The sequence below is a fragment of the Passer montanus genome, unplaced genomic scaffold (genome assembly GCF_014805655.1).
Source record: "Passer montanus isolate IOZ18808 unplaced genomic scaffold, ASM1480565v1 scaffold17, whole genome shotgun sequence".
Lineage (NCBI taxonomy): Eukaryota > Metazoa > Chordata > Aves > Passeriformes > Passeridae > Passer > Passer montanus.
This window is the reverse complement of record NW_024364270.1, coordinates 5,347,164-5,374,907: the sequence shown is the minus strand read 5'-3', so window position 1 is coordinate 5,374,907 and position 27,744 is coordinate 5,347,164. Positions and strand designations below refer to the sequence as shown.

The following is a 27,744-nucleotide window of genomic DNA, read 5'->3' as shown; positions in this document are numbered from 1 at the left end:
GGTCAAAAGAGAGTCTACAACAGAGTCTTCATTTACTCGATTTGATTAAACCTTTGAAAGAATTCCAGTTCTCTCCTTCACCACTACTTAAAGCATAGCAACTTCATTCAGCTCACTCAAAAAAGCAGCTTTTAGAAATAAGGGCAGTACAAGCAGTGACAGAATTAATCCTTTAAAAAATAAGTAAACAAGTAAACTAGGAGGCATTTCACTTCATCTCTTGAACTTTGCAACTGGAATGCATCCAGATGCACTGCGTGCTTTCTGAACCCTCCCTCTTGACTGCACCAGAAGTCAGAATGCTACAGCTTGTGCAGGAGAGACACTAGCAGTTTGCTCCTATCCATCTGGCCTTTTGATTTTATAAACAGTCTAAGTTTTTTCAAATTAGATATATTTTTCATATTATCCTGGGAATAGCTATAGAATGTATAGAACATACAGTACTCGTAGAACACTGAGCTCATCAAATGAAAGGGATAAAAAAATACTTGTTATTAGCACCCTCTAAAAGTGCAGAGTTTTCTGTAGGACTAAAGTTATGTTGCTGGTCCTCCAGCTGGAAATTAAATTCCTTGGGAAGATATGCATTAGAGAACATAAATTACTAGTTTTCCTCTATGTTTAGTTTTCATATTACTTACTCAAATTGATCTAAGCCCTAAAGAGAAAGACAAGAAAACCTGATGGTGAATTGTCAATTCACCTGATGGTGAATTGACATCACAGGTTATTAAAACCATTCAGGTTAAACCAGACGTCTTTAAAACCCACAGGGATAATACAAGAGACTCACACTCAGGCTTTCACTTTTGCTAGTGTACCTGAGCATTACATTTCAAACCATGTTGAGTAGACATGAGAATATGAGGCCATGCTGTATATGTTTTCATGCCATGCTTCTAAACAGCTTTCATGCTTGCTTATCTCTTTTCTCATAACTACAGTAAGAATTTTCCACATTTTCACAAGATCTTGAGTCTAGATTCTTGGTCAGGGACAATAAAAGCACCTGGAACCAGAGAAGGCAGTGGGATATCTGCTTGTAAGCTTAAGAGGGTCCGATTTTTTTCCTTGACTTCTCAGCCAAATGCTATAAGAGAAATATCACAAGTTTTCAAGCCTTTAAATTAAAGCTTAACAAGAACTTAGGGCTTGTTGTCACATCACTCCCAAGTGTAGTCAATGAAGTGTAAAGTGTAGGAGGAAACAATTTTTTAAATAGTCATCCAAATGTTTTAAAGTTCCAAAATACTGCCAGCATTACTTGAAAAAAAAAAAAGGCATTTTAGAGGGCCTTTAGAGGCGGCACATATCTTCAAATACATTAATTCATACGATGCAACAATCTAAATCTTTCAAGACTGTTTATGCCAAGAAATCTAAATAGAAGCTTTATACAAGAATATATATACAAGAACTGTGAAAACACCCTTACACATATGTTTACCCTGGGGTGTTACTGCTGATCTGCCCATGAACTAAGTAAGAGCTCTTACCAAAAGAAAAACAACAAACACCTAATTTAAAGTTGTTATTGGGAGGAATTACTGAGAAAATATGTGACAGGCAAAACAGCTCACAGGGCTAGGATGCTGGTTAGTTACTTATGTGTGCAGTTAGAATACAGAGGACTATAACTATCTAACTCCATGAACTACTATTTATGAAAAAAAAAAATAACATGAACTATTACATGCAAATAGGTCTCAGTTCTTAAGTAGGGAAAACAAAGGACACAGAAAATTCTTGTGGTGCTTTTTTCCCCTAGAGGAAAAAGCCATTTGTACAGTCCCATTGTAATTCCAAAGAAAGACTGAAGAATAAAGAGGTATGAATAATCCAAACAAGCTTCCAGTTAGTTGCCAATACAAGCCTAAACAAAATATAATCTAATTGTTGTAGCATTAAAGACTGCCAAAAGTTACAAGCTAAAACACAAATATATTTCACTTTCAGGAAGGCTTTCAGATTCACCTTTCAGAACTTCGTGGGTTTGGTGTTGGTCTGGGACACCAATTGAAAGCATTGCTTGGTAAACAAAGAGTTGCATAGGTAAACAAATGCTTTAAGTTGATATAAACAATCAAAAAGGCAAAAAATATTTGTGATCAGTTTGTGAGATTGACGATAACCTTATACCAAAAAAAAAAAAAAAAATCTTGGACAGACAGTGAAAATGAACCCTGCCCAGACTAATAGATATCCAGACACTGGGCCAACTTAAAATAAGTTCAACTCTAAATAAGTATACCTCTGATTTATGTCATGTGGTCATCTGTTGATCATATGGTCAGCAGACTCCTCAGACTAGGAGTGTTTTAAATAATTCCTGCACATCAAATAGCTGCCAAATAGATTCCTATATTTATATTTATACTATTTATTTCTGCTGAAACAAAAATGGTTGTACTGTATTCTATCTATTTATGTATTAACTTTCAGGTCATGGTGGATTTAAACAGACAAGTTACATTTAAAAAAATAAGGAGATTGTGTTAGTATTTTAATTCACTTGATCAAAAGCCTTTACATGAAAAGGGATTAGTTAATGCTGTTGAAATAAGCAGTCTTTGTGATAATTTGCTTGTTCTACAGTTAATTTAAGCCAATTTACCCATCTGTACCTTAATAGCATTGCCTATAATAGGGTCACCAGCTGTAATAAAGTTTGTATTTTGAGTTAACATCAGTGTTTAAGTCCAGTTCAAAATTTGTCTAAATTTTTATTAATTCAGAATTTCAGGTGTCTCATGCTATCTGGTGCCACTCCAGAGTGGTCAGATCCACAGGCTTTTGACACCAGGAGACAGCTGCCGGAGCAGTTATTTCAATGAGTGAAGAATCCATGACTACTCTCCATCCAGTCCCATGACATGATTGCGAAGGACATGAGACATTTTCTGACAAATACAGCATGTTTCATTTTGACATTTCACAGAAAATACGGTGATTACAACAGTAGTGCATAAATACATACTGAAAGAGCAGGCAAGGAATTACATTCTAACTCCCTAACATTGCAACTTTAGATACTGGGGTAAGAGGAGGAGAATGAAGGAAAAAAATGCCAGGGTCAATTGTTCTTTTTAAGTCACCCCTCACATTGCCATTCTCAGAGAGGGAATATTGAGCTGATGGACCACTGCTGTGTGCTAGTCACGTGTGCCAGCAATAGCACATTGGGGAGAAGCTGTAAGTGGAAGGGAATTGCAGCAGGGTTCAAAGAGGAGTTTGTTCTTGGAATAAAATTAAGGGCAAGTAAAAGCACAAGGTTAGGTGGGTTAGTGTGCATAAAAGTCAAGGAACTCCAAAATTGTGAGTATGTAAAAGACACTGTAAAATCAAATAGATTTGGCATTCTTTCCATGAAACCAGCTCACACTAAGCTGCAGCAGATGCAGGCAGCTTCTGTTCCAGCAAAGGTCAAGGACAGAGTGAGAAAATACATCTGGACAGATCACAGTAGTTTCAATAGACACCTACTTTCATTCTTTCTATTCCTTTTCTAACACTGTAATTGGATTATATGCTGGAAGTAATGCAATACTGCTGAAAAAACTCAAACTTTTTGAGGCAACAATTTTTGATATTTTACTTTCTAACAGGGGAGCCTGGAGAGGGTGTCAAGATTTTCTAATGTACGTCATAATGTATTAAGACAGGATAAATTTTTTTGCCACATTAGTCTGTAATTAACAACTAGATTACTAGGACATTCTGTGTTACTTTCTTAGCCTCATGTCTTGCAGTCTCTTTGCTGTAAGACCAAAGTTTTAAATACCAGGTTTGTAGAGTGGCTAAAAGATGATTGAGTGACCAGTACTGTCACATAGGCATAATAAACCACACAATAACTCCAAAAGCTTGATCATTTGTTGGATAGTGCTTATTTTAATTTTAAACATATATAAGTGGTTAAAATTACAAGAAGGGTGTCTTCTTTCATCCCTTCTGCAGCTAAACTCACAATACAAACCCTGTTCCACCCTAACATTGCTAATTCCTTTAATTACAATGGAAGCCACAACTTGTTGCTTTCTGGCACCCTCTGCTGCTTTACACATTACACCACAGTCAGCATTTTATGGACATCTGCACAATTTCTGTGTCTCCATTAAAACATCTTCCCAGTAGTTGCATTTCCCAGCCCAACCAAGTAGAAGCTGACGATGCTCCTACTTGGTATGTGCCCTCATTTATTGTTTGGAGATGCTTATGTTTAATTCTCAAAATCTCTCTAGTAGTTCTTTTCTAAACCTTACCTGGACTCACTCTAAGGAACAGAGATATTAGTTCTGGCAAATCTGTAGAAGAGTGGGTATCTTATGCTCTCACAGATGTCCAGATAATACAGAAATTCCAATAATTGATTCACAAATGAGAGGTAGAGGGGCTTAAATACCTTTGAAAGTGAATAAAATCATTGGGAGCTCAATCAGAACTGCACAAGGTACCTTACAGAGATGCACGGCCATGTGTGTAAGCCGCAAACTAAAACACACGGTCACATGTTTCTCAAGAGACTTGCATGTTACTGAAGCTTCAGAATTCTCCACTGTCAGGAGAGGCAGTGGCAGATTATTTTAGGAAGAAGGATGAGTGAAAGGCCTGGGTATCACCTCAATGTAAAGAAATGTTCTTTTGTGAAAAGTCTACTTCTCCGTGGAAACTCAACGTTCCACAGATATAGAACAATAACCTTCTCTAAATAACATACAGCACTCAGAATTATGAAAGTCTAAGCAGAAGTGGGAGTGGTTAGAAAATATTTAAATAGAAGTCCTCAGCTATAACTATAAGAGAGCTGGCATTTTGCCACAGTTCCAAAATAATCAGACATTTGAAAAAAAATCTAGAAAGCTGACAAAATCTCAACATTACCAGAAAGCCTTGTTTGGTTATACTGTAAAATAAAACCACTTCAGATACATTGTTTATTTTCTTGTCCAGCTTAAATATGCATTTTTGCTGTTCAGCTAAATATCACGCACTTTCTTCTCTATTTTTAAATCCAGTAAACATTCTAGACATTCCTGGTATTTATAACATACACTCCCTATAGAAGATGATAAAAATACACCATCACGAAGCAGACATATTTACTGTAATCTGCTGCTGCTATCTGGGAAAAATCTGTTACTGTCTTATAACCACAGGTGCTTTCTGGAATGTATGTCATAGTCAATTTGTGTGTATGTATTTAACTACATGTTTATGTTAAGACTTTTCAGTGTATTGCTATTAATGGAGATTTCAAGGACATTTATTCCTCACGTCTTTGTCTAAGCATATGCATTGCTAATATATATTTGTTCTATTCCAAAACTCCAGGGAATGTTCACATGACATTTTTGAGGGGGGAGGAAAAAACCCACAAAAAACCAACTAAAATTGAAGAGCATGGAAAGCTAATTACAGATGGGTGAAATGGAGAGACTGCAAACTGCATCTCTTCAAACAATAAATACTTAAAAATGTGCATCACTCATTAGTTTTCAACCATACTGCAGCATTTAATCTCTGCATGTCCTCCCAATACAGTTTAAGTCAAGTTTCTGATTGATTTACATTCCTGACAAACACAGCTGAGGGATGGGGAGAAGAGATAGATGGGTGAGATTGTCATATCTCAGGGACTCCAGTGGCATGTTCCAGATTGAGATTGAGGAGAGGTAGGTTTCAAGGAACTGCAGGGGTGACAGGGAGAAGAAAAGCAGTGTTTGAGGGAAAACAGGTGACTTTAAGGAAGAAAAAGATCTTTTAGTGTTTCTGTAGTCTTGGTCTACAGAAGCAAAGTGTGCAAAACCCTAATTCCAGTCATAACCAAGCAAACTCAACTATAACCTAATGACTCAGTAGATTTCCTGGAGACTGTATAAGTATTCATCACAGCATATGTACTTTTCATGACATGGTTATTTCACTAACATCTAGATGAGTTATTCTCTTATGATTCTAAACAGCAATAACACAAGGGATTTGTAAGTATAAACAAAAAGCCTAATAACAGCACATGATTTATCCTTCATGAATAATGTACTTCTAGCCCAGTAAAATAATTTGGGATGTGTTCCTGCAGCATTTTCTTTTATGGCTTCAGACAGTCAAATGTGAGTGACTCAGGGGAATATGAATCTCAGTGCCTCATACCAGTGAGTAACTCGGAGCTATTCTGTGAAGAGAGATTGTTATAAATCTTGTGGTACGTTTAATGTTCTCAAATGTAATGCAATTCTCCTAAATGTAAAGACAACTGCTTGTTTCAGTGTAAAATAAAGAGGTCTCACAAGATGTCAGACTAGAATCAAACAATATATAAAAAAAAAGAGATTATTTTGTTACCTTTTCCTCCCCTGCCTTTCTAAGACACTAACATTCTTTAGGCAAGATGAATGAAGTGTTCCATTCTTTATTCTCTACTAATCTCACACTTCCAGCGGTTCTTCCATCCTTTCCTCAGCTTCCTTGTTCTCTCAGAGTAAAAATATGCTTGGTCTACCACAAAAAGGCAACTGTTACTCTGTCTGTCCAGCTGTCATCCCATCTATATTTTCTCTTAAATTTCTTCAGTTCCTGGAAATTTTAGGGTTTGTTTATAAAAGCACTTGGAATTCCTCCTCTTCCATTTCTATGCTAAACCACTTTGCCTCTCATCCTACTCAAATTGGCTGTTGTAATAACATTAATAATCTCTTATCAACAAAACTTGAAACAAGAATACAAACATCTACATCCTTGAGATTCAACCATCATTAACACCTTTAACCTTGCCCTTAGAGAGATTGTTCTCTTTCCTTTCTTTAGTCTTTCCATTCATATAGTCACAAGTATTCCCAAAATGTAATCTTATACAGACCTTCATTATTCTCTTTATCTTTTTTTCTTTTGGAGTTACACATATCTCTAGTCTTGATACACTCATTTTCATTTTTAGTCTAACCATTATGTCAAGTTAATTTCACCTGCAAACAAAAAAATAAACTTCAAGGTCTACGCTAATGAAGATGTTACTTCCTGTAACTATCCTTTAGTTTGCATTATCTATTTGCATATTTTCACTGTAGTTGTATCTACATGCATTGATTTTTGCCAGAGAATTTTTAAATTTCTCTGGCACAGAGGATTACTTTAAAAAGGCATGAGCCCACTGCAAGTCATACACAAGTTTATAAAATGGCTTTGTTGATGTCTAAAACAAAGAAGGAAACTCCAATCCTGAAGTTCAGTTTGTAAAATTTTGTCCTGCACTCATTGTTCATGATTCAAGAGTTTGGAATATGGGAGACTTCAGTGATAGTTGGCTTCAGCATTCACTGAATACCAAACAAGTTACAAATGCCCTGAAACCATCTTGTACATATACACTGAACAGTGGATTGAAAGTGTCTGGATATGTCAAACATGTTCCAGAAAGTGTTCCCTCAAACAGCTGAGGACAATCACTGAGGAAGGATGTGGGAATGGGATTAGTTCCTAAAAAGAAGATCACACCCTGACCTTACCTAGGAAATGAGAGGACTTGTCTAGGAAAGCATCTTCAGAAGGCTAGTTAGGACATGCTCCTGGGTATGACAGTATTGGGCCCTTGGGTTCTGGGAATCCCAGAAAGGTTAAAAGTTTAATGTAAATCACCTACCTAGTGAAGAAACTCACAAAGCACAGCTATTTAAGCAAAAAATATATACTTGAAAATGGGAAATCTGAATATGTATCAGGCTGAGGATTGTCATTTCCCTCACAGAAAAACATCTGTTTATATCCTTTCATAATGGAGCTATATTAGCCTTGTCTGCTATTCCACCTAGAGCTGCCAGTGTTGCAAGACAGGAGAGAAAGATTGCGAAGAGTGTTTGTCACCAGTGTGGCTCTAATGTGTATTTAACCCACAGTTCTCCCCATAAAATTATTGCATGAGACTTAATTCTGCCAAACCACAATAGCTGGATTCAGAAATGTGTAATTAACAGGTAAGTAAATCCTTCTGAGACAGGACACCAGAGAACATACATGCTGTGCATTACCATGACCCAATTTTCCCAGGGAATGGGGATCATAATGCTTCTGCCACCATTTAAGAAGTCCAGTGAAGAAATGCAATTGATGGGAGCTTGCTAACTTTTGGGGACAGGCTCATGTACACTGAGGGCAAAAGGTCCTTATGGAATTCCCAGCTGGACAACAACCCGGCTTGAGGCTGCACAAAAATGTAGACAATATGGTCTGAATTTAAAAAAAGGGGGTCATACAGATCAAAAGGGGTCATACAGGTGTCACTGCAGGAAGAAACTGTCCCACACATTAAAGGAGCTGGGGTTAGTTTTCAAAACTGAGATTGAATTCCCAGTTTCCCAAGGGACCATATTTTTTCACCCAGCCAAATTTCTGTACATATTTCAATCTGCCATGCTTGCATGGAAGGCTCACCTGAAGCTTCTCCAAAGCTTATATACAGAAAGCATATCTTTCTATAAGAAAGATATACAGAAAGTATATCTTGAACCCATACAGCCTATCTCACCAACAACTGCACCAGCAAAACCAGGAAATTAATATACAGTTCAAAATTGTGCAGGAAGGAAGAGCTCACCTGTGGGCCCATTTGACGATGAACATAGGGATGACATTTTCAGGCTTCCTGCTACTCAAAGAGCTACACACAACCATATCACACACATTTTCACACGGAATTCATGGACCTTAGTAGAATCCTCCATTCTTTATACACAATTATCCTGTTTTTCACAAACAATTTTTAGACACAGAACATCATGCTGATGTTCTCATCCCTGGATATTGACATTGCTGGGCACGGATGGGTGCTACTCCACAGTGTCTGCCCAGCACATCTGTGTCAGAGAAAGTCTGAAGAGAGTCATGGCACATTTAGCAGTTATAGTTTCCACCCCTTTATCCTGTCCACAGACTGACTCCTTGTTAAGAAGAGATCTGCATGCATCCCATCCTCTTGCAACCTCGTCGTCCTCCAGAGAAAAACCCAAGCATATAAGCAGAGATGGAGCCACCATGGGCTTCTGAAGGACTACAGGAACACTGTGGAGCACATCTAGCACAATAAATTACAAACCAATGTCTACCAGTATATACACTGTAACTTTGTCTGTCTTTAGGCTTCACACACTAACTCTCTCTCACAGAAAAAGCTCCCTGGTTAAGCAGAGACTGATTCACCTACTCTTGTTACCTTCCTCTTGTTAATGTACACAACTTATCTTCAGTCTCAAACAATAAAGCAACATTTTTGGCATTCTTCTGTCTTTTTTACAAAACATTTTAAACTTATTAGCGTCTTTTTAAAGGCATTATTAATGAAATCAAGAACTATGTTGTAGAAATTATCTTATTAGTTCTAAATAAAGTCACACCAATTCCCACTTTTATCAGATAAGTTGCTGCTCACCCAAAATTGGTGCTAGCTCTGAGAACTAAAGCTTTTTACTAAAGATTCTTATCCATTTGGCAATGTTCTAAAGCTCCAGCACCTTTTCTCCACTCCCTGATTTCCAGGATGAACAAGACCTGTATTTTTAATGAACTCAACTTTCTCTGTGGGACTGCAGCATAACTGTATTCTAAATCATAAAAATTACCTTTGATGCATAACTTGGGTTGTAAAAACTGGTAGAAAAGTGTGCCAAAGATCAGCCTGACAAAATAAAAAATAGTCTTCATGAAGTGCTTACAACAACACAAGGAAACTCATTAATAGGAACGGTCTCTCCAGCACTATCACAACTATGAGAAAACACCTGCTACCAACAAAAATTAAGGATGCTTTTGTACCTAGATGGGTATTGGCAAAGACAGTTCTTGTGGGAAGTAGCAAGAGCTAATTCTAAAAAACACCTATTAAGTCAGCATTAATCTCTGAAGGAAAAATCAAGTTGAAGTGCAATAAACTAAAAATTTTTGTCAACTTTGAATTTATTTTACGATTTATGCTGCTGACAGCACTGTAAACTGTGTGAGGAAAGAACAGAAACATGAGTTTTTAAAAACTCACTAGGGACAAAACTGAAAATCTCACCATCAGAGGATTTTCAGTTCAACACCTTTTGACTCTCTTGCATTTTCTCCAACTACCCCAGGATGGATTGAATTGGTATGTTTTGTGTGCTTACTGTATGTTTGATATGATGTGTTAAAAACTGAAACACTGGAGATTTTCCATTATATTTATCATTTGGTCAGGAGGGGAAAAAACAAACCTGAAATCTTTCTCTCTGAACAATTAGATAAAAGCTTTATAATGTATTTTCTACCCAGAAAGCTATCTCACTTTCTCTAATGATGGGGAAACTTAAAACAGAAATTAAAGAAACAAATGGGTTATAAAGAAGCAGAAAGGAATTAGCTTTAGATTTTATCAGAAGGTAAACCCTTGAAATCCCACTATGTTCTAAATAAAGATGATCTGAAATATCCTTAATTGACAGACTTGTGGAATAATGCATACAAGGAAGAGATAAAAATTCATGTGGCATTATTTTCCACTGAAGGGATTCAAAGAGATGAAGAAAAAATAGAAGTTCTATATTGTTCCTTGGAAGCATAGCTATAAGGAATGTGTCTACATTGACACACTGACAGACATATGCTATAATACACCGAGTTTTAAATCCTTATTATATTTACAAAAACAATTAATAAGAGATACTAAAATCTTTTTACCACAGTAGACTGACCCGGCAAACAAGCAAACCTCCCAAATTTTCTTACTAATTTAATTTATTTAAAGCTTCTGAGATTTGAATATGAAATAATTTGTCCCCCAGTACATCTCAGATACTCAGGTTCTGTGTGCAATATCAAATGGGTAAACATAATGAATCCTGGTAAAGCTAACTATGCAGAAGCTGGGTGCTGCTAGGCTTCACAGGTTTTTAGTTGCTATGAACTTGGACCTATGGAGCCAATTCAACTTGTCTGAAAGTACTTTATACATCAATGCCAAAATGAGCATAGTGCACAAGACATTGCAATAGAACTAACTAAAGAAAAACTACACATTTTATATACATTTAAAATAAACATTAAAATATGTTTACAATTTAATTCAGTAACAGCTGAATTGAGATGCCTCAATTGAAAGATTATGCCATTGGCATCATTCACTTGAAAGATGATGCCATTGGCAAGAGGAAAACCAAATTATGAGTGGAACAGACTTCGGGAATATTGGTAGTGATTAATTATGAACTGCCATCAATATAATCCACAGAGAGCATCAAGAATTTCCAACAGCAATCTGTATCAGTGCTCCCTAGCTTTTTTAAAGCCAATAATAAAATATCTTAGACCTCCTGGAAATGGATATCAAAGGCCTCCTGGAAAGTGTATCAAATGGCAGATGAATAGAGAAAACATTTCCCCTTAATTGCAAGTTATGAGAGCAAGGATTATGAAAATATACGTTCAAGAAGAGGGTAGTGGGATTCTTGAGGTTTATTAACTAAAAATTTTTAAATTAAAGCAGTGAATGAATGGCTAACAAATGTTATTGGAGTATTTTGACTGTTGCTGGTTTGATGGCTGATGTTCTAGCATGTACTGACAGGACATATTGCTACATACTGGTGTATGACAAACATACAACATGCAAACTAGCTTTGACTACTTCAGATTTTTTTTTTCGCCTGCATATCACACACACCTCAAGAGTCCACTGCTATAAGGAGAAGAGAATTGCCCTACAATTAACTGAGCAGGCTAGCAAAATTGAGCACTGTCAAGGAAAATTACCTGAAAATACGGTAAAATTGTGCCTTTGGCTAGGTTAGACCAGTGCAGAGCCCAAAGGAAACAAATGGAGAGCACCCTCAAAACCTGGGGTCTCCGAGAGAAAAACTGACAAGGTTGAACGACTTTAACTTCAGTACAATTTACATTTCCTAACTCATTTAAGAAATCAGCAGTATAGAACTGGTATGTGCAAAGTCAGGAGAATAATTTGATCAGTCTGTCGAGATAAAACAATTCAGTAAAGAGATTGTGTCAAAGGACAGATAAATAAATATATTACTATGAAGTTAAAATGGCTAAATGTGACACTTCAGTCACTGTGCAAACACTGATCTATGACTACACAGCAGCTTTCAAAGCCCTTGTTTTGACACCCAGAGCATGTGGGACATATTCTTTGGCCTGGCTGAGCTGTGGCATGGGCTTGTGGGAGGAGAAAAATGGACACAAGGAGAGCCACAAGTACTGCTGCAGCATGGGCATGCACTGACCATGTTTCCTCCATAGCTGCATGGAGCTAGAGATGAAATCAAGAATCCCTTTTCCACATAAAAATGCAACAGGGAACATACACCAATGTTGTTTTGGAGATGCAAACATTGCTAGAGTGGATAGCTCTCTCTGCAGCTCATCTCTCTGTCATGGAAATGAAGCTTGACAGACAACAGAGTGGTGGGTCCCTAAGCAGTCCTAGATGGCCACTAACCACTTACATAACCTTGGAAAATCACACCCCTTCCCTGTGCTTTTGTGTCTCCTTGTTTGTCTTGCCTGTCTGGAATGGCAAGTTTTAACGTGATTGAAGTAGGGAGCGATTATCTCTTGATCTGTGGGTGTAATATTAAGAGTTCTATGCTGGAGTTCCCAAAGTTCTCAGCCAGGGCCACTAGGTGCTGCTGTAATATGAGTAATTAAAATAATACCTATTATTAAGCATATTGTGTGTATTCTTTCTGTGGACTGTTTCAAAACTGAAAGTCAGAGAAAAAACTTATTCTAAACCTGCACATTTTTTGAACAATAAGAACCAAAAGACCCCATTATTCACTACACTAGTACTCAAAAAATTTTCCCTTCCCTTTTGATGCTTTGAGAAAAAAGCTGCAAACACCTTCCAACTTTAAAAACGCACTGAAAAAATGATTTTTTTTCTCTGTTCCGTTTCCATTTTTAAACCCAGTTTCAGCAGTTTACTATTTTGCAAGTTCAACCAAATCACTATACTCCAAAATCCTTGCCAGCTACACAATTATGCACCTTATTTATATATTATTTGAATGTGAACAGAAAGGCAAAGTCCTCAGCATGGGAGAACATGACTTGGATTGCAAATGATTCAATAAATGCATGGTGATTATACTGAAGCTCAGATTTTGTGTCTGTCACTTTCACAGTATTCTAAGGAGGTTTCATCTTATTAAATGTAGTTGACTAGCCATAAACACAGTACAAGATTAATAGGACTCCATATGAATCACAGTCACTAAATGCTTCTTGTCTGAGAGTATTAAAAAGTCTTTAGACAGCTGCCAGCTATAGCTCAGAGAGCTATATGACTAAAGTGCTATTTCTGAAAGCCTTGGAGTCAGTTCATCAAGCTGGACTTCACAGTGGACAATCCAAAAGGCTATTTATATTTTAAAAATAATTTGGCAAGTGTTGTTTATCAAACCAGTTTTCCAGACACAAAGACTCCACTTAATAATTTACTCTTGGATTCACTGTCCTTAAAATGAAGCTAAATGCAATTATTTGGATCCACAGAAGAACAGGTCTGATAGGCAATTCTGGATTAATCAGAAGTGACGAAGTTTTGCTGCCAGGTTATCTCAAGATCCAAAGTTAGCACAGAAACAATGCTAAAAACATTAAGCATGTGTGAAAAATAAGTATCAGGAACCTGTATGAGAATTAGGACTTTATGGTAAAAATGGGACAGAATATTTATATTTTATAGAAATCCTTATTAAAAAGCATTTCAGGAAGGTGGAGTGGTGCCAACACAAACTAAAAATATATTTTATTCTTACCATTTGAGACTGGCTCCGTGGACAGCCATTGATATCTTCAACCTTTTCATTTGCTAAACAAAAACAGTGAGGGGAAAAGCAAAAGTAAACAATGAGATAAAACTTTCCTTTCCAACCCCTGGTCAAAAAATGAAAAAAAAAAAAAAAACAAAAAAACAACCCTCAAACCCAAAAACCTAAAAATCAAAACAGAAAAAAAAACAACTGAAGAAAAGCAGAAAAGGCACAGCAATAAAATGCAGAGGGTTTTGTTGACAGAGAGCTCTTTCCTAAGTAAAGCTCAGTCGTACAGTAACAACACTCTTGTTAGCAGCAGTTGCTTCCATATGCCAAATCATACAAAGGGAGAAGTGCGAAGGAGGTCGCTGCTAATTCTTCAGCCCCTGCAAAATAACTGCTGACATGAAATCTTCCACAATTGTCTTTGCAGGGTCAGGATACAGTTTCAAGGCATCCCAGAAAGTATGAGCCACTCCAGCTAACAAAATGCACACATGGGAGACATATGGTTTAATGGAGCATTCATTTCTGACAATTCAAAGTGTGTAAGATACAGTTCTGGCCATTTAAAGTATGGTTAAACAGCAACTTCCAAACATGCTCACATAAACATCTTTTTTAATTAAGACAAGGATGAACCACACAAATATCACAGACATATGGACCCAGTCAAATTGTATTATTCAGAATTCATCTTATTGTTAAATACATTCAACTTGAATTATATATTCCCCCACGCAAGGAGTCAGCTCACAGTGCTTCCCTCAGCCCTGCTCTTACCGATGATCTGGATGATTTCTGCTAACAGAACTCCATCTGCAATGTCCTGTTGCAAATCCTTGATCAACCGCTTGTGGCCAGATTTTGCTAGGTAATGGTTAGCCCAGTCAGTGTAAATCTGCAAAGCAGAGAGGGAGGGCAAGGGGAAGAAGGGGAAGAGAGGAAAAAAAGACAATAAAAAGTCTTAAAACAAATGTTGGCTTACATAGCAGAACTATTCTGGAACACATTCCCATTTAAGAAGTCAGCACCAAGGGAAACAATTTTAATGTGCTTTTTGACTTTTTTTTTTTTCTCCCTAACGGTCATGCCCCTCCCCCTGCCATCCTCTGTTTTATTTTAGCTTCAAATGATTCAGGCTGTTTCATGAGGGTTCAAACTTGCTGTGACCAAGCAAAATTCCCCTTATGACTGTAAAGGAAACTCCTGTCGTAAATCAATCACATCTACCAAAATTCCACCTCCCACCACATTTCTACCTCCACACATGCCCGGCCAACAACATTCATACTCTGGGGAAAGTGATAGAAGAGACGTGTGCCTGTGTTTGAGTAAGGATTAACTGGGGGGTCACTGGTGTCTCTGCACCCAGTGATGTGTCTGCAACACTTTATGCAGTAACCACTGTGTCCCACTGCCCAGGGACAGGTCATGTACCCTGTGCCTACAGTCCAAAGGGCTCTGATGTGCACAGAGGAGACTGAGAGCACCAGATGCACAGTAGGCATATCACTGGAATTAGAGTACATATATTCTGGAGATATTCTGGGATTTTGCCCTTTCTTTGCCTAAAGAGAAGGGAGGAACAGTGAGACTGAGCAGCACCAAATACTTAGCAACTGGCAGTACAAAAATGGCAGTTATCAAAAAAATTTGAAAATTACCATCCTCCAAAAAAAGGGAGAAGAGGGGCATGAAGAGAGAGGTTGGAGGCATTTCATAAGGTGGGTATGTACACAGAGCATTTGGTAACACCTACAGCACACACACAAGCAGAACCAGGTTTACTTAGGGTGGGAAAAGAGGGACACCTTCCCCTCTACACTGAAGCACCCCAAGAGCTTCTCACACCTTACTGGGATGTCCCAGCACACAGAAGAAGCTCATAGAGGTGGGGACTGCCAGGGGCTGCAACACAACAAGTGGGTCTCTGTGGCATTTGGCAGCCAGCCCTGGCTCCCTTTTGCAGGGTGTCTGTGACCTCTTTCCTCACTCCAGAAAACAGGACTCACACAGAACTTCCCAAGCCTCCCACTACTGTGGGATGATACCACTAAAAGAAAGCACATATGTATGATAGCACCACCATGTGAGTAAACATAAAAACCAAGAGTCTTTCTCTGCTGAGAATATTGTTTGAAAGTGCTGAAAATGCATATTTTTCATTTAAAAAATAAAATATAAGTTTACTTTATAAACATCCTTTGATTTAAACTCATAGACCCTTGGGAGAGGAAGGGGTCAGAATCCCATTTTTTGAAGAGGAAAACAGAGGCCAAATCCATTAACAACTTGCTTATTTCATCAAGCAAATCTGTGGCAGAGCCAGGGTGGGAAAACAGATGCAATTCCCAGGTCAGAGCCTAACCCAGAGAACCATTATCTGCTTTCCACCCCACAAAAGTATAACCACTTAGTCCATGCTCACCTGCCAAGGGTTTGTTCGCTACCCGAGTACCTTTGCCACAGATTTTCTCCTTCTTTATTCAAAGACAGAAAATTAGATCTTGTTTGGTCTACTCTATTTCTTCCCATATTCTTGCAGGTGGGTCACCAGTTGATTTGTCATAGCTTTTTTGACAGCTTTAGAACTTTAAATAACTCTACAGAACGAAACTGTGGAAGTGCATTCAGCTCTCCTAGATACCGCTGTTGAATGGGACCCTTAATCTCCCTGCTACACCCAGAGTCCACTTGAACCTCCTGTGCTTTCGCTGACTGAAATCAGTGTTTTCCTGGATTGATATTCTTTTTTCTCTATTAGAGCTGAGTAACATAAAAGACTTCATTAAAATGTGGGGATTTTTTTAAGCAGACTGTATCTAAGAAAGTGTTTCTTCAGCCATATAATCATAGGGAGTGAATGTGGGGTCTCTATAAAGATTGTATGAACACTTATTTAAAATAATAAGAAACCATGATGATAAAAGACACATACCACACCCATAGCATCATATATTCCCTACTACTAGTATTTCAACTTCAGTCATACTTTTAAAGTAATGTTTCAAAAATACTCTCTATTAATATAAGCAGAACTATTTTCTGTATTCCAATGAAACTGATCCACTGGAACATACAAAATTTAATACCACTAGTATTATTATAGGTTAGTTTCATATTACTAATAAAAATACCAGGCATTTCCTTTTTCATTTGTCACACCCTCACATAATCGGGTGTATCAGTCCTAATTCGGACTACAATTTGAACTATCCTCCTGCTAAGCAGACAAGGAAATTTCAACATAGCAGCTGCTTTGCAAGTGTCTAGTATTCAAAGAATGGACTTCACTGATCCATCCACCCCCTTCATAATTTTCTTTTTTCATTAATTTAAAAGTTATAAGCATAAAGAATGCAAACACAATTTTGAAAGCAAAGGCTGATTATCCACATCATACCAAAATTTTTCTGATGGTCAGTATTTAACAGTCATGTAGTGGTACAAAAACAATACTCGGAGGAGCCTGTGTTAAAAGGAGTTTTTTCACTTCAGATGTATTTATTAAAAAAATTGAGAAGGCAGAGATTTATTGATGGAGACAATATAGCAAACCAACACCCAGTTGGCAGTGGAATGTCACACTTTATTTCCTCTCTTTCTGTAGGAAATACCACTTGCTTCTGTTTCCACCCCCTTCCCCCCTTTCTCATTCATCTCATTCTTCTGGGGACCTGACTAGTCAGGAGTCTTGTAAAAAATGAAAAGCATGAAGAGAGACACGTGAAATTATAAGAATGTACACATGCCACTATAATCTTTTTACACTAAATTCTCTCATGAAAAAGTAATGAGAAATAGAGACTCTCCCCTTCACAGCTTTCAAGTATCAATGCACCTCATAAGTTTTATCTTTAAATCCTTGGGCAAATATAATGCTCCAGTGTGCTTCATCATTCACAATACTCAGTTATCATGGTAGAAAACTCAGAACAGAAGATCAAAAATCAGTAACTTCATGAAAGTCTCCTTTTTATGAGTGCTCCCCTTCCACTGGGTGCAGAGCAGCTCGAAGGAGCAGCTGTGCATGCTCTCCCTCTTCCCAGAACTAGCAATAGGTCATGACATCTTGCATTAATTGTGCAGCAATGCTTCTCCAAAATCGTCTTATCTTAGATTTTTCTATAACGAGGCTGTTTCAGAGAGAAACACAGACATGAGTGTTAGCTCTTGCAACACTTCCTCCCCACTCCGCTGCCCCAGTAACCCGGCGCTGCAGCCGCGCACCGGGCCGGGCCGGGCCTGACTCATTTCCTGCGCAGGCCTCCCGGCTGCCGCCTGCTCCGCAGGCCCGGCTGCCCGGGAGAGCCAGCCCAGCACGGCCGAGGAGAGGGACAGCCGCTGGTACCTGTGACAGCGCAGGGGACAGGCGCTGGTACCTGTGACAGCCTGCGTTGCAGGGCACAGCCGCTGTTACCTGTGACAGCTGGCAGTGCAGGGGACAGCCACTGTTACCTGTGACAGCTGGCATTGCAGGGCACAGCCGCTGTTACCTGTGACAGCTGGCATTGCAGGGCACAGCCGCTGTTACCTGTGACAGCTGGCAGCTCAGGGGACAGCTGCTGTTACCTGTGACAGCTGGCATTGCAGGGCACAGCCACTGTTACCTGTGACAGCTGGCATTGCAGGGGACAGCTGCTGTTACCTGTGACAGCCTGCATTGTAGGGCACAGCCGCTGTTACCTGTGACAGCTGGCATTGCAGGGCACAGCCGCTGTTACCTGTGACAGCTGGCAGCTCAGGGGACAGCTGCTGTTACCTGTGACAGCTGGCATTGCAGGGCACAGCCACTCTTTCCTGTGACAGCTGGGGACAGCCGCTGTTGTCTGCCGTGCGGCGCACCGGTGTCAGGAGCACGCTCACGGAGCAGACCCGATCCTCGAGTGTTTGTGTGCCGAGCCCCCTGCCAAAGCCTGCTGACTGAACTGCTCACAGCACGAACGGGATTCAGCCGGGCAGCCCGAGCCCTGGCACAGGCTGCTCATGCCAATGACGGTTTCCCCTAACATTCCTCAGCTGCTCGTCATGCTCCCCTTCAACAGAGTAGAGGAAATAAACCCTGATACCCAAATATAGTTATGAACTTCACCTCGATACTTCACATGTAGCTACAAGGAGCACAGCAGAGCTGCTTGGCAGGCTCCCTAATGAAGCAAAACACTTTGTAATGTGGTAGCTTAATGAAGTGAGAAAGGGAGAGGATCTCACAGGTTACTGGCTTTTTACAAAATGTTTAATCATGAACCATGTAATTTACATCAGGCAGTGATATAAAGCATCCTCTTTAATACAGAAATGTTACCGCCCACGATCGAGGCCAAGTGGGAAATGTCAGATGGGTTTCAGAAGTGCAGTCAGCCTAATGCAATAATAATGCATGACACTTTGACAGTGTCTCTCACTAGATCAGCTCAGCATGCTTTCCAGGCATAAATGAGATCACTCCTTCTATTTATTATTTCAGTAGATGTGAGGAAACTGAGGCATAGAGGCTGGTTTTTGATGTGCTCACTCAAGGACAAACAGTTGGGACTACATCCCAGATATTCTGAGTTGAAAATAATTTCTTCTCTGAGCTATTATATCAGGTACTTTTAGAAAAATGCTTGCTGGGAAAATGCATATTACAAGAATTTGGATTTTGGATTGGATTGGAATTTGGATTCCTGAATTTTTTTTTTGTTTGTTTGCTACAGAATACAGAATCTCAGCTCTTGAAATGGTCCCCTGTTGCTATCGAGAAGATGGCTTTCCACATGCCTCTGTCACTCCCTCATGTGCCAGTGCTGCTGCTCAGGGAGAACAGCACTTGCTGACAATTGAGGTACAACAAGACCTTGACAGATGTCCCTGCCATTTAGGAGCGTAGGTTAATTTTCAAAAATATTTAAATACTTTTCCACTAAATTAAAAAGACATGTGGAATGAACAGACAGAATTCAGCTTGTCCTTTAAGATATTCTGCAGGAGACAATTGTATCCCTATTCATTAGCATGGCAGACTTGAAATGCTGTCCTCCAATGCTGACCATCATAAGCACTTTTGGGGGTGGGGAGGCTTTTTAACAACTCCAGTTCCCAAAACAAATCTGTAGGCAAGAGCAAGTTTCTCACACATTTGTCTGTAGTGTTTATTTTGTGGCAAATAACAGTTGGACAAATGGAAGGAAAATTTATGTATTAAAAAAAAAAGTTGATAGCAGTATACCTGGGTTGAAATATTTCACAGCAATGCACAATGCTACTTCTCAGCAGAACAGGGAGAGTCTGTCCTTTATTCTGTGTTTGGATTATAACAGTACATTTCATAATATTTTTTGCTTTACAAAAAATAGGGTAAAGGAAAATGAAGCTATTAAATAGCCCCAAGACTAGAATATTAACCCATGGCAGACTTGAAATGCTGTCCTCCAATGCTGACCATCATAAGCACTTTTGGGGGTGGGGAGGCTTTTTAACAACTCCAGTTCCCAAAACAAATCTGTAGGCAAGAGCAAGCTTCTCACACATTTTGTGGCAAATAACAGTTGGACAAATGGAAGGAAAATTTATGTATTAAAAAAAAAAGTTGATAGCAGTATACCTGGGTTGCAATATTTCACAGCAATGCACAATGCTACTTCTCAGCAGAACAGGGAGAGTCCGTCCTTTATTCTGTGTTTGGATTATAACAGTACATTTCATAATATTTTTTGCTTTACAAAAAATAGGGTAAAGGAAAATGAAGCTATTAAATAGCCCCAAGACTAGAATATTAACCGTGAGCCAAAATGGAAATATGGCACTGTTAACTTTATAAAAGGGTTATGTGACTTCTAGTGTAATATTTTCACTCTACTTAAAATGTTGCCATTGGAAACAACTGATAGTTGATAGCACTTAGAACTTTTCACCCATGGACACTTTTTCAAATTCCCCTTGAAAAAGAAGAGATTGATGAGTTGTTTCTGTTGCCCAGTATGTTACAAAATGGGCTGTAAAGGCTGTATCTCTGTTTCCTGGGAGGCTGTCCAGTGTGTGGCCCACCCTGGATGCTGAATACCCAACAGAGCCCGCGAAACGGTCCCAGAGTCCCTGTGAAGAGGATTTGCCAGAGGAGAGGGCATGACCACAACTTTATTTCCACTTAGCTAATAGATTGTGGGTAGCAAAGCATGTGTTAGAGTGTCCCTGAAGCAGTTTGTATTTGTAAAGAGAAGCTGGGCAATGCATTGTTTAGTGTTAAATTAGGGTGAGGAAATCGGATTGCTGAGAGATGCCTTTCCCCTTCCCACTGCCTATACATTAAGGAAATCTCAACTGGAAGGCAGGATCTGACCTTTTAAATATTTTCTTATTGAAGGTTATGCCTCTGGGATGCAGAAGAATAATTTATTAGTTTCAGTCCTCCACTTAGCAAGTAAAAAGACTAACTTTGAAAACAATGGTTCACATTTAGACTGCCATAAAAGACAGAACAACCCTTCAATTTATGTCTTGATTTAATTTGCTATAGAAAATACTCTGCAATTAATTTACTCTGAAGTAAATCTAGGGTCTGGGGGTGGCACTTTTTGTAACATTAAGCAAATTACATGAGAAAGAAAAATATTTACACAATTAAAAATATATAGCCAGAAAATGAAACTAGAATGACTTAATTTATAGGCAAGATGGAAGCCAGTGCACTTTATTTAACAAAATGAAATGACTATTAAATGACATTCCACCAACCCCATTTCTGAATCCCACTGAGCAAATGAGAACAATTATGAGTTAAGGAATAGAAACCACTTAGAGGGATACATGCCAATTAACCAAAATGTCAGAATCCCTGTAGTACAATTGTATTTTGTAAATAGCAGCATGTATCCATCAACACTACTCAGCAGTTTACAGATAAAAACACAATTAAACAAAATTCCACTAATCCCAGCTAAGAAAATTAGTAGAAACAATACTCTTCAACAATCACTGGCAAGCTTTAGATGACTTACCCAACTTTAAAGGGGCTGGTTTATATTTCCAAGTTCCAGTTGCAGTTTGTGATCGAGTCACTGAAGTAACATTAGTACTGGCTTACTGTGCTCCCTTTCTACTCATTTCTTCCCAAAGCCCGACTCAGAATTTATTTAACACATATGTTTGAGGCCACCATTCACCAATGGCACAGGAGCAATACTTTTGATGCTTCTGTGCCAGATGGAAGGTAACAGTATAAGCTTCTTTGAATGTGTATTTGTGTGTGTATGTGTAAGGTTCACTGAGTAATTTGTATATTGGCCGAGATAAAAATCCAACACCATAGAATAAATTCACTTGTTCATACTTTGAAAAGAATCCTACTGATCTGCTTTACAGTTTAATCATATAATTTTATTTACTGGCTTCAGACTTGTGCAATAGCAATAAAATGCCACTGGAAGGAGCCAGATCTTCATCTTGAAGCTGCAGGGACCCTGAACAGACAGCTGCTTCTCTACAGACTTGTGCTGTGGGGAAGTGGTGCTTGTCAAGGGAGCAACAGCACCACAGCTATTAACACCACTGGCCTCAAGCTTCCTGAATTATCAGGAGGCAATATTAAGTGCCACCCATGCAAAGCAATCCTCCAAAGCAGTCGACTTGGAGACTTTCTGTTATAAATATGCCAGATATTTGTCCATACAACTGTGAAACTGTTTCTCAGATATAGATATGGATAGATACACACATATACACACACACAAACACACACACACACACATATATAAAAACACATACATGTGTAGTATTTAAAGTGCATTTCAGCATCCATGTAGTGAAAGCAAAATAAAATACTAGGCCTATTATTCAATGCAGCTTTTATATAAAACATTGATTTAAACTAATATCTGGGATGGTTTTATTACAGTGAGGAAGATCAGGATTACCCAGTGAGCCTAAGTGTTACACCTAGAGACACCACTAATAAGGTGTCAACATTTTAGTTCAGATAAGCATTGTGATTGTAAAGGCAGTCTCCTATCACTTGGGCTCTCTCAAAAATCCCCTTCACATTAAAAAAAAAAAGTGCTTCAAGAAAGCCATGCTTTAGTTTTCTTGATTTCAAGGATAACACAGACCCCATTTGTGTGAATCTCCAGTCTCATATATGTATTTACAAAACCCACAGTAAGCAGAGTTAAGTTTCCTATAAAGGGAAAATTTAACTGAATCTGAACAGGTTTCCTTTATGGCTCACCAGACTTCTACAATCTTAGTAGAAAGCATGAAATAATTTTTGAGAACAAAAACATTATTGCTTTGTTGTTTTTTTGTTTTTTGTTTTTGTTCATAAGCAAAAAGCCACTCTTCCTATAAAACAGACCATTTCTGGGTGAACACCTGCCTTTGCAAATCAGGAATGGGGCTCCTCACATGGAGCTAAGATTCCACTGTGAAACTACTCCAGATTTTCCATCAAAGCTCATTTTAAGGATTTATAACTTGGACAGGCAGATTCTTTCCACACTGCAATTTGGCATTAAAGAACTTGGCCCAGGGATCAAAACAACCCTCTTTGCCAGCACTTCTTTTTAAGTGTGGAAAGGCAAATTTCTGATCTATAAAAATACAAAAATATTAAGACATGCATTTGTTCTTATCTTGTGAGAAAACAGTAGCAAGCAACGCTATAAACAGCTTTAAATATAGTCTTCAGCACTTTCTGAGGCTTAGATAACTAATTTAAATTGTCTAGTTTCCTCTCATGTGGAAGAACAGTTTTACAAATCAAACTAAAAAAATACACTGCTTTCTGAGCTACATATTTTAAAACAAGATATTTTAACTCCTGGGTTATTTTAATCTGTGCCTTGAAGTTTAAAAGTTGATTTTCACCAACTCTATGATTTAATATCAAGTATGGTCTTGTACACATTCAGAACACCATTGAGGTGCTGTAGGTAACACAGTAATGTTGAGTAAGCTGATGATTTGAAGTGTTGTGATCTGAGACTCTTACTGTCAGGAATCTCTGTTAAAACAGGCCTTGGTGGTGAGTGTGGGAGTTGTAGTGGTCGTGTGTGCAATTCCTTAGCCTTTTGCTACCTATCTGAAGATTAGGAAAATGAAATTATGCTTACACAGATGACAGCCTATACTTACATCTCTTCAGCTCATGAAAGAGTGTTCAGTCTGAAGTGTTTGAAACACTTCAGCAGTGTTTCAAAGACCTGAAAGACTAAAAATGCAGCTTGGTACAATAGGGATACCACTTCAGGACACTTTCTTTTTTTTCCTCTGATCAACATTGAAAGCACTGCCCATAATAAATACCTACCCATTCTGATTATAATAATACTTAAATTTGCAATCATTCTGGACAAATAATTTTATGTATGAAGTAAATTCTGTCAGTCAATATCCTTAAGCAATGAAGAGGAGAAAATAATCTTATCAGAGTTATGACAACAGAAGACTTTTCATCTCAGTTGGGAATCAGTGTTCTAATCTTTCTCATTTCTTAATAAAAATATGTCTCACGTCTTCTGTAACACAAGCAGATTTGGAAAGCTCCTACAATGGAAAGAAAAAGGTTCTAGATTCCTGCTAAAAATGGCCTTAACACTTTTCCTTTCTATCATAAAAAGTGCCTAAATGCCTCTAGTGAATGCTTTGGCTACACATTGCATGAGAAGAGGCAGTGTTACACAGAGGGAGGACCTTAGGGCATGGGGGTTTTCATTCACAGTTCAATCTGCAGTCTCTCATGCATACATTCTACCATATTTTGATTCTCCTACACACTTCTATAGGACCACGGCAGCATCCAAAATAGCCCCAAAGATATAGGATCCAGGACTCAGAATTTTTTCACCCATTATTTACCTCCAAGGACAATGAAACCCCCTTCTTTTGTGAGACAAAATGATGCTTTAGTGTTTGAGGCTTGTTCTCTGGGTCCTCATGACTGCCCATACACAGGGCCCTCTTCCTCAGGGGATTGCTTTCCACATCTGCAACTCTTCATTCACTGTCCTATATTTTCTTTTAAAATACACATTCTGGTGATACCATGTCTCTTGGATGACAGACTAGAAATGAAGGATAAGGATTGACTAACTCACTTTAAAGGGCCACTGCCTGTAAATTTAATTAAATCCATATCTTCCACCTCCCACACATTCACCCCTTGGGACTAAAGGCTTCTGTAAAGGATTAGGAAGGGGATACTCTCACTGCAGCCACACCACTAAAGAGAAAATAATTCAAGATTTGGGAAGTTGTGAGCAGGAAGCAGAAAGGAAGAAAGGGACTCACTGAAAACACAAACAAATAACTTTGCTGGCTAGAGATAATAGCATTTATTTTGGACAGAGGCGACTGTGCTCCAGCCATTATTTCCAAGAGCCTTTTTGTATTTTGTCCTACTAATGTAAGTAAGAAACGGAAATGATCCAGTAAAAGAAGCATCATGTCTCCTCTCAAATGAGTCCCTAAGCAGCTTCCTAACACCCTGTATCCCATCCCATGTCAGGCTCAGTTCTTTTCTTGAACTGTGGTGCTGCACAGCACTAATGGCACCAATAGCTGGCTCCTCAGGTAGCTCTGAGAAGGCTGGCACTGCAGGACAGCCCACAAGCTGTTCAGTCATTCACAGGGATATGGAGTATTACTTTGGGGACTTCTGTTGACACCCCTCTATTTAGTCTACCTTTTTCAATATGAAAAAATGGGGTTTTTTTTGACCTTTTCCCATTAACCTCCTAACTCCCTGATAACATAAGAAAAAATATAAATTACACATGCTACCTTTTTCTTTTTCTTTAAGGAAATACTTATTGTTGATGAATAATAAATATTTTATTCTGAAACGCTGGAAAGGTTATTTTTTCCCCAGATCTAAATTTTATTAAAGTAGGCAGGTGCTTATTTCACCTGCCCTTTAAATAAACCTTGCTGGCAAGGTGAAGCCAATTGCTTGACTTCGTGAAGCCAATGCAGCTTCTGAGCATTCTCAGAGGTACAATTTCATGTCTGTGCAGATCCTTAATGTAAAAACCTGCAATGGCTATGGATGGAACATGAGCACTGCCAAAACTGACAGCTGCTGAGTGGGAGTTCTGAGGATGAGAGTGATGGATATAGACACCTAAAATGCAAGTGAGATAGGTCACAGGAACATAAATTCTTTGGGGGAGGAGGGAAGATCATATTTCAGGAATTACTATACAAAGGATCTCCTTTGTTAAAAGTCCAAGCAGTTCCTACATTATTTAATGCATAAATATATAATAGAATAGTCCTTAAAACAAGTTTTTCCTTTAATTCTTATAGTTGCTCATGAAGATCTCTGATAACAGAGGATTGCAGATTTTTAGTAGCCCTTCTGAATATCTGTCATTTTTATGTAAATGTAAGGACAAATGCCTTGGAAGGAACTTCCTGAGAACATAAATAGCCCTAATGCATTTTTTTTTTTTTACATTTGGGAACTTGGAGTGGAAAGTGAAGTTTGAAATTTTATGAAACTGGTATATCTCTCAAGTTCTTCAGTCCCACAGAGAGGCTTCTCAAACACTGCACCAGATGGCTTTGTTCTCACCTTCCCTGGACAGTTTAATGTTACTTCACTATCAGGAATAAAATCCCATACTTACACCAATGTTTCATTTTATGTTACTGTCATTATCTTGTTACAGGTTGTAATGGTATTGGCATTATCTGCCTAATAATTATTCTTGAGTAACAGCAGTAAAACTCTTTTAAGTCTCAAGCTCTGATCTGGAGTAGATCTGCTGAACTACTTAAGGTTCATCTGTGTCCCTTTGACCGAAAAAAGATGTTCCATACATTAAAGAAGAATGAAAGTGGGCAAATGGATTCTCTCATCTGTGGTTTTACAGGAAAAAAGTCCCATCTCAGCTAGACAGATTAAATGTGCTTCACCATAATTATATATAAAATATTTTATATGTATATATGTATTACTATATTCCTTCAACTTCCAATCCACAGAAGCATTCTCTTCTAAGCAACTGTGCAAAATAGGTGACTTTGTCAAACAAGCTTGCAGGATTTGAATCCCCAAGAACACTCTAAAATGCAAATACTGCAGTAAAAAATGTATTTCAGCATAAAAATTATAAACTGTCTTGTACTGTAAGCCATTAAAACTATTACACCCTAAAAATGGTATTTAAAATGCTCGCAGTGATATTCAGTGGTACAACACATTTCTGTAAATAATTATCTTAAGAGCAATGTATTTCAATTAATTGTGTCAGCACACTCCAAATTTCAATCACACAACAGCCACAGTGATACAGAGGGCACAGGACAATTCTGCATAATCAGCTTTGAAATGATGCTCAACCACCAAACTGCCCACAGAGTGGGGAACCCATCAGAATGTACCTGACAGGAAGCAAAGGTTATTTAAAAACAGTAGCATGCACATGTATTTGCACATTGTCCATTCTTTGCAAAACAAAATGTACGAGTTTATTGGGCATTATGAGAGGTTCACCCATGTCCTTCAGCAGTAACTAGGTAAAATTTCTTTCAAAAAAGCACAAAACCATAAAACCTACAGTGTGCATTTGGATGGATTGACCCCAAAGACACAGGAAGAAAGCCAAGAATTGAGAAAATGTCTTAAATCCACAGGTAGAGTTCCTGAAGAATCTAACAAATAAATGAACAGCAAAGCCATGTGAAGAGAAGCAACAAAAATTTGGGAAGGCATGATGTTGAAGCTCAACTTGTAGAATTGTGCAAATCCTCAGCTATTTACAAACCCCTCTTGGTGCCCTTCATGGGAACAGGCGGTGCAAACACCTCAAAGTAGCTGTGGCATGCTCGAGTTTCTTATGTTGTTTTTCCAACTGACCAGACCATCTGACTTTGGCACAAGTGAACCTTTTTTGTGGAAAGCTGTCAGAATCAAATTTTGCAGGGAAACCCAAACACTTCTAGACAAACTTCATGTATTTATTCACTTGAA

General features: G+C 38.4%; 1 protein-coding gene across 5 annotated transcripts in view; it reads right to left on the bottom strand.

Moving 5' to 3' along the window:
• NAV3 (neuron navigator 3) overlaps nucleotides 1-27,744 on the bottom strand; it is a 509,399-nt gene that overhangs the window by 168,812 nt on the left and 312,843 nt on the right. For all 5 annotated transcript variants that reach the window (XM_039704096.1, XM_039704092.1, XM_039704094.1 and 2 more), the window contains 2 exons: nucleotides 14,574-14,691; nucleotides 13,794-13,846 (listed from right to left, as the gene is read on the bottom strand). In XM_039704096.1, coding sequence (XP_039560030.1) covers nucleotides 13,794-13,846; nucleotides 14,574-14,691 — 171 coding nt within the window. The remainder of the gene's footprint in view (nucleotides 1-13,793; nucleotides 13,847-14,573; nucleotides 14,692-27,744) is intronic.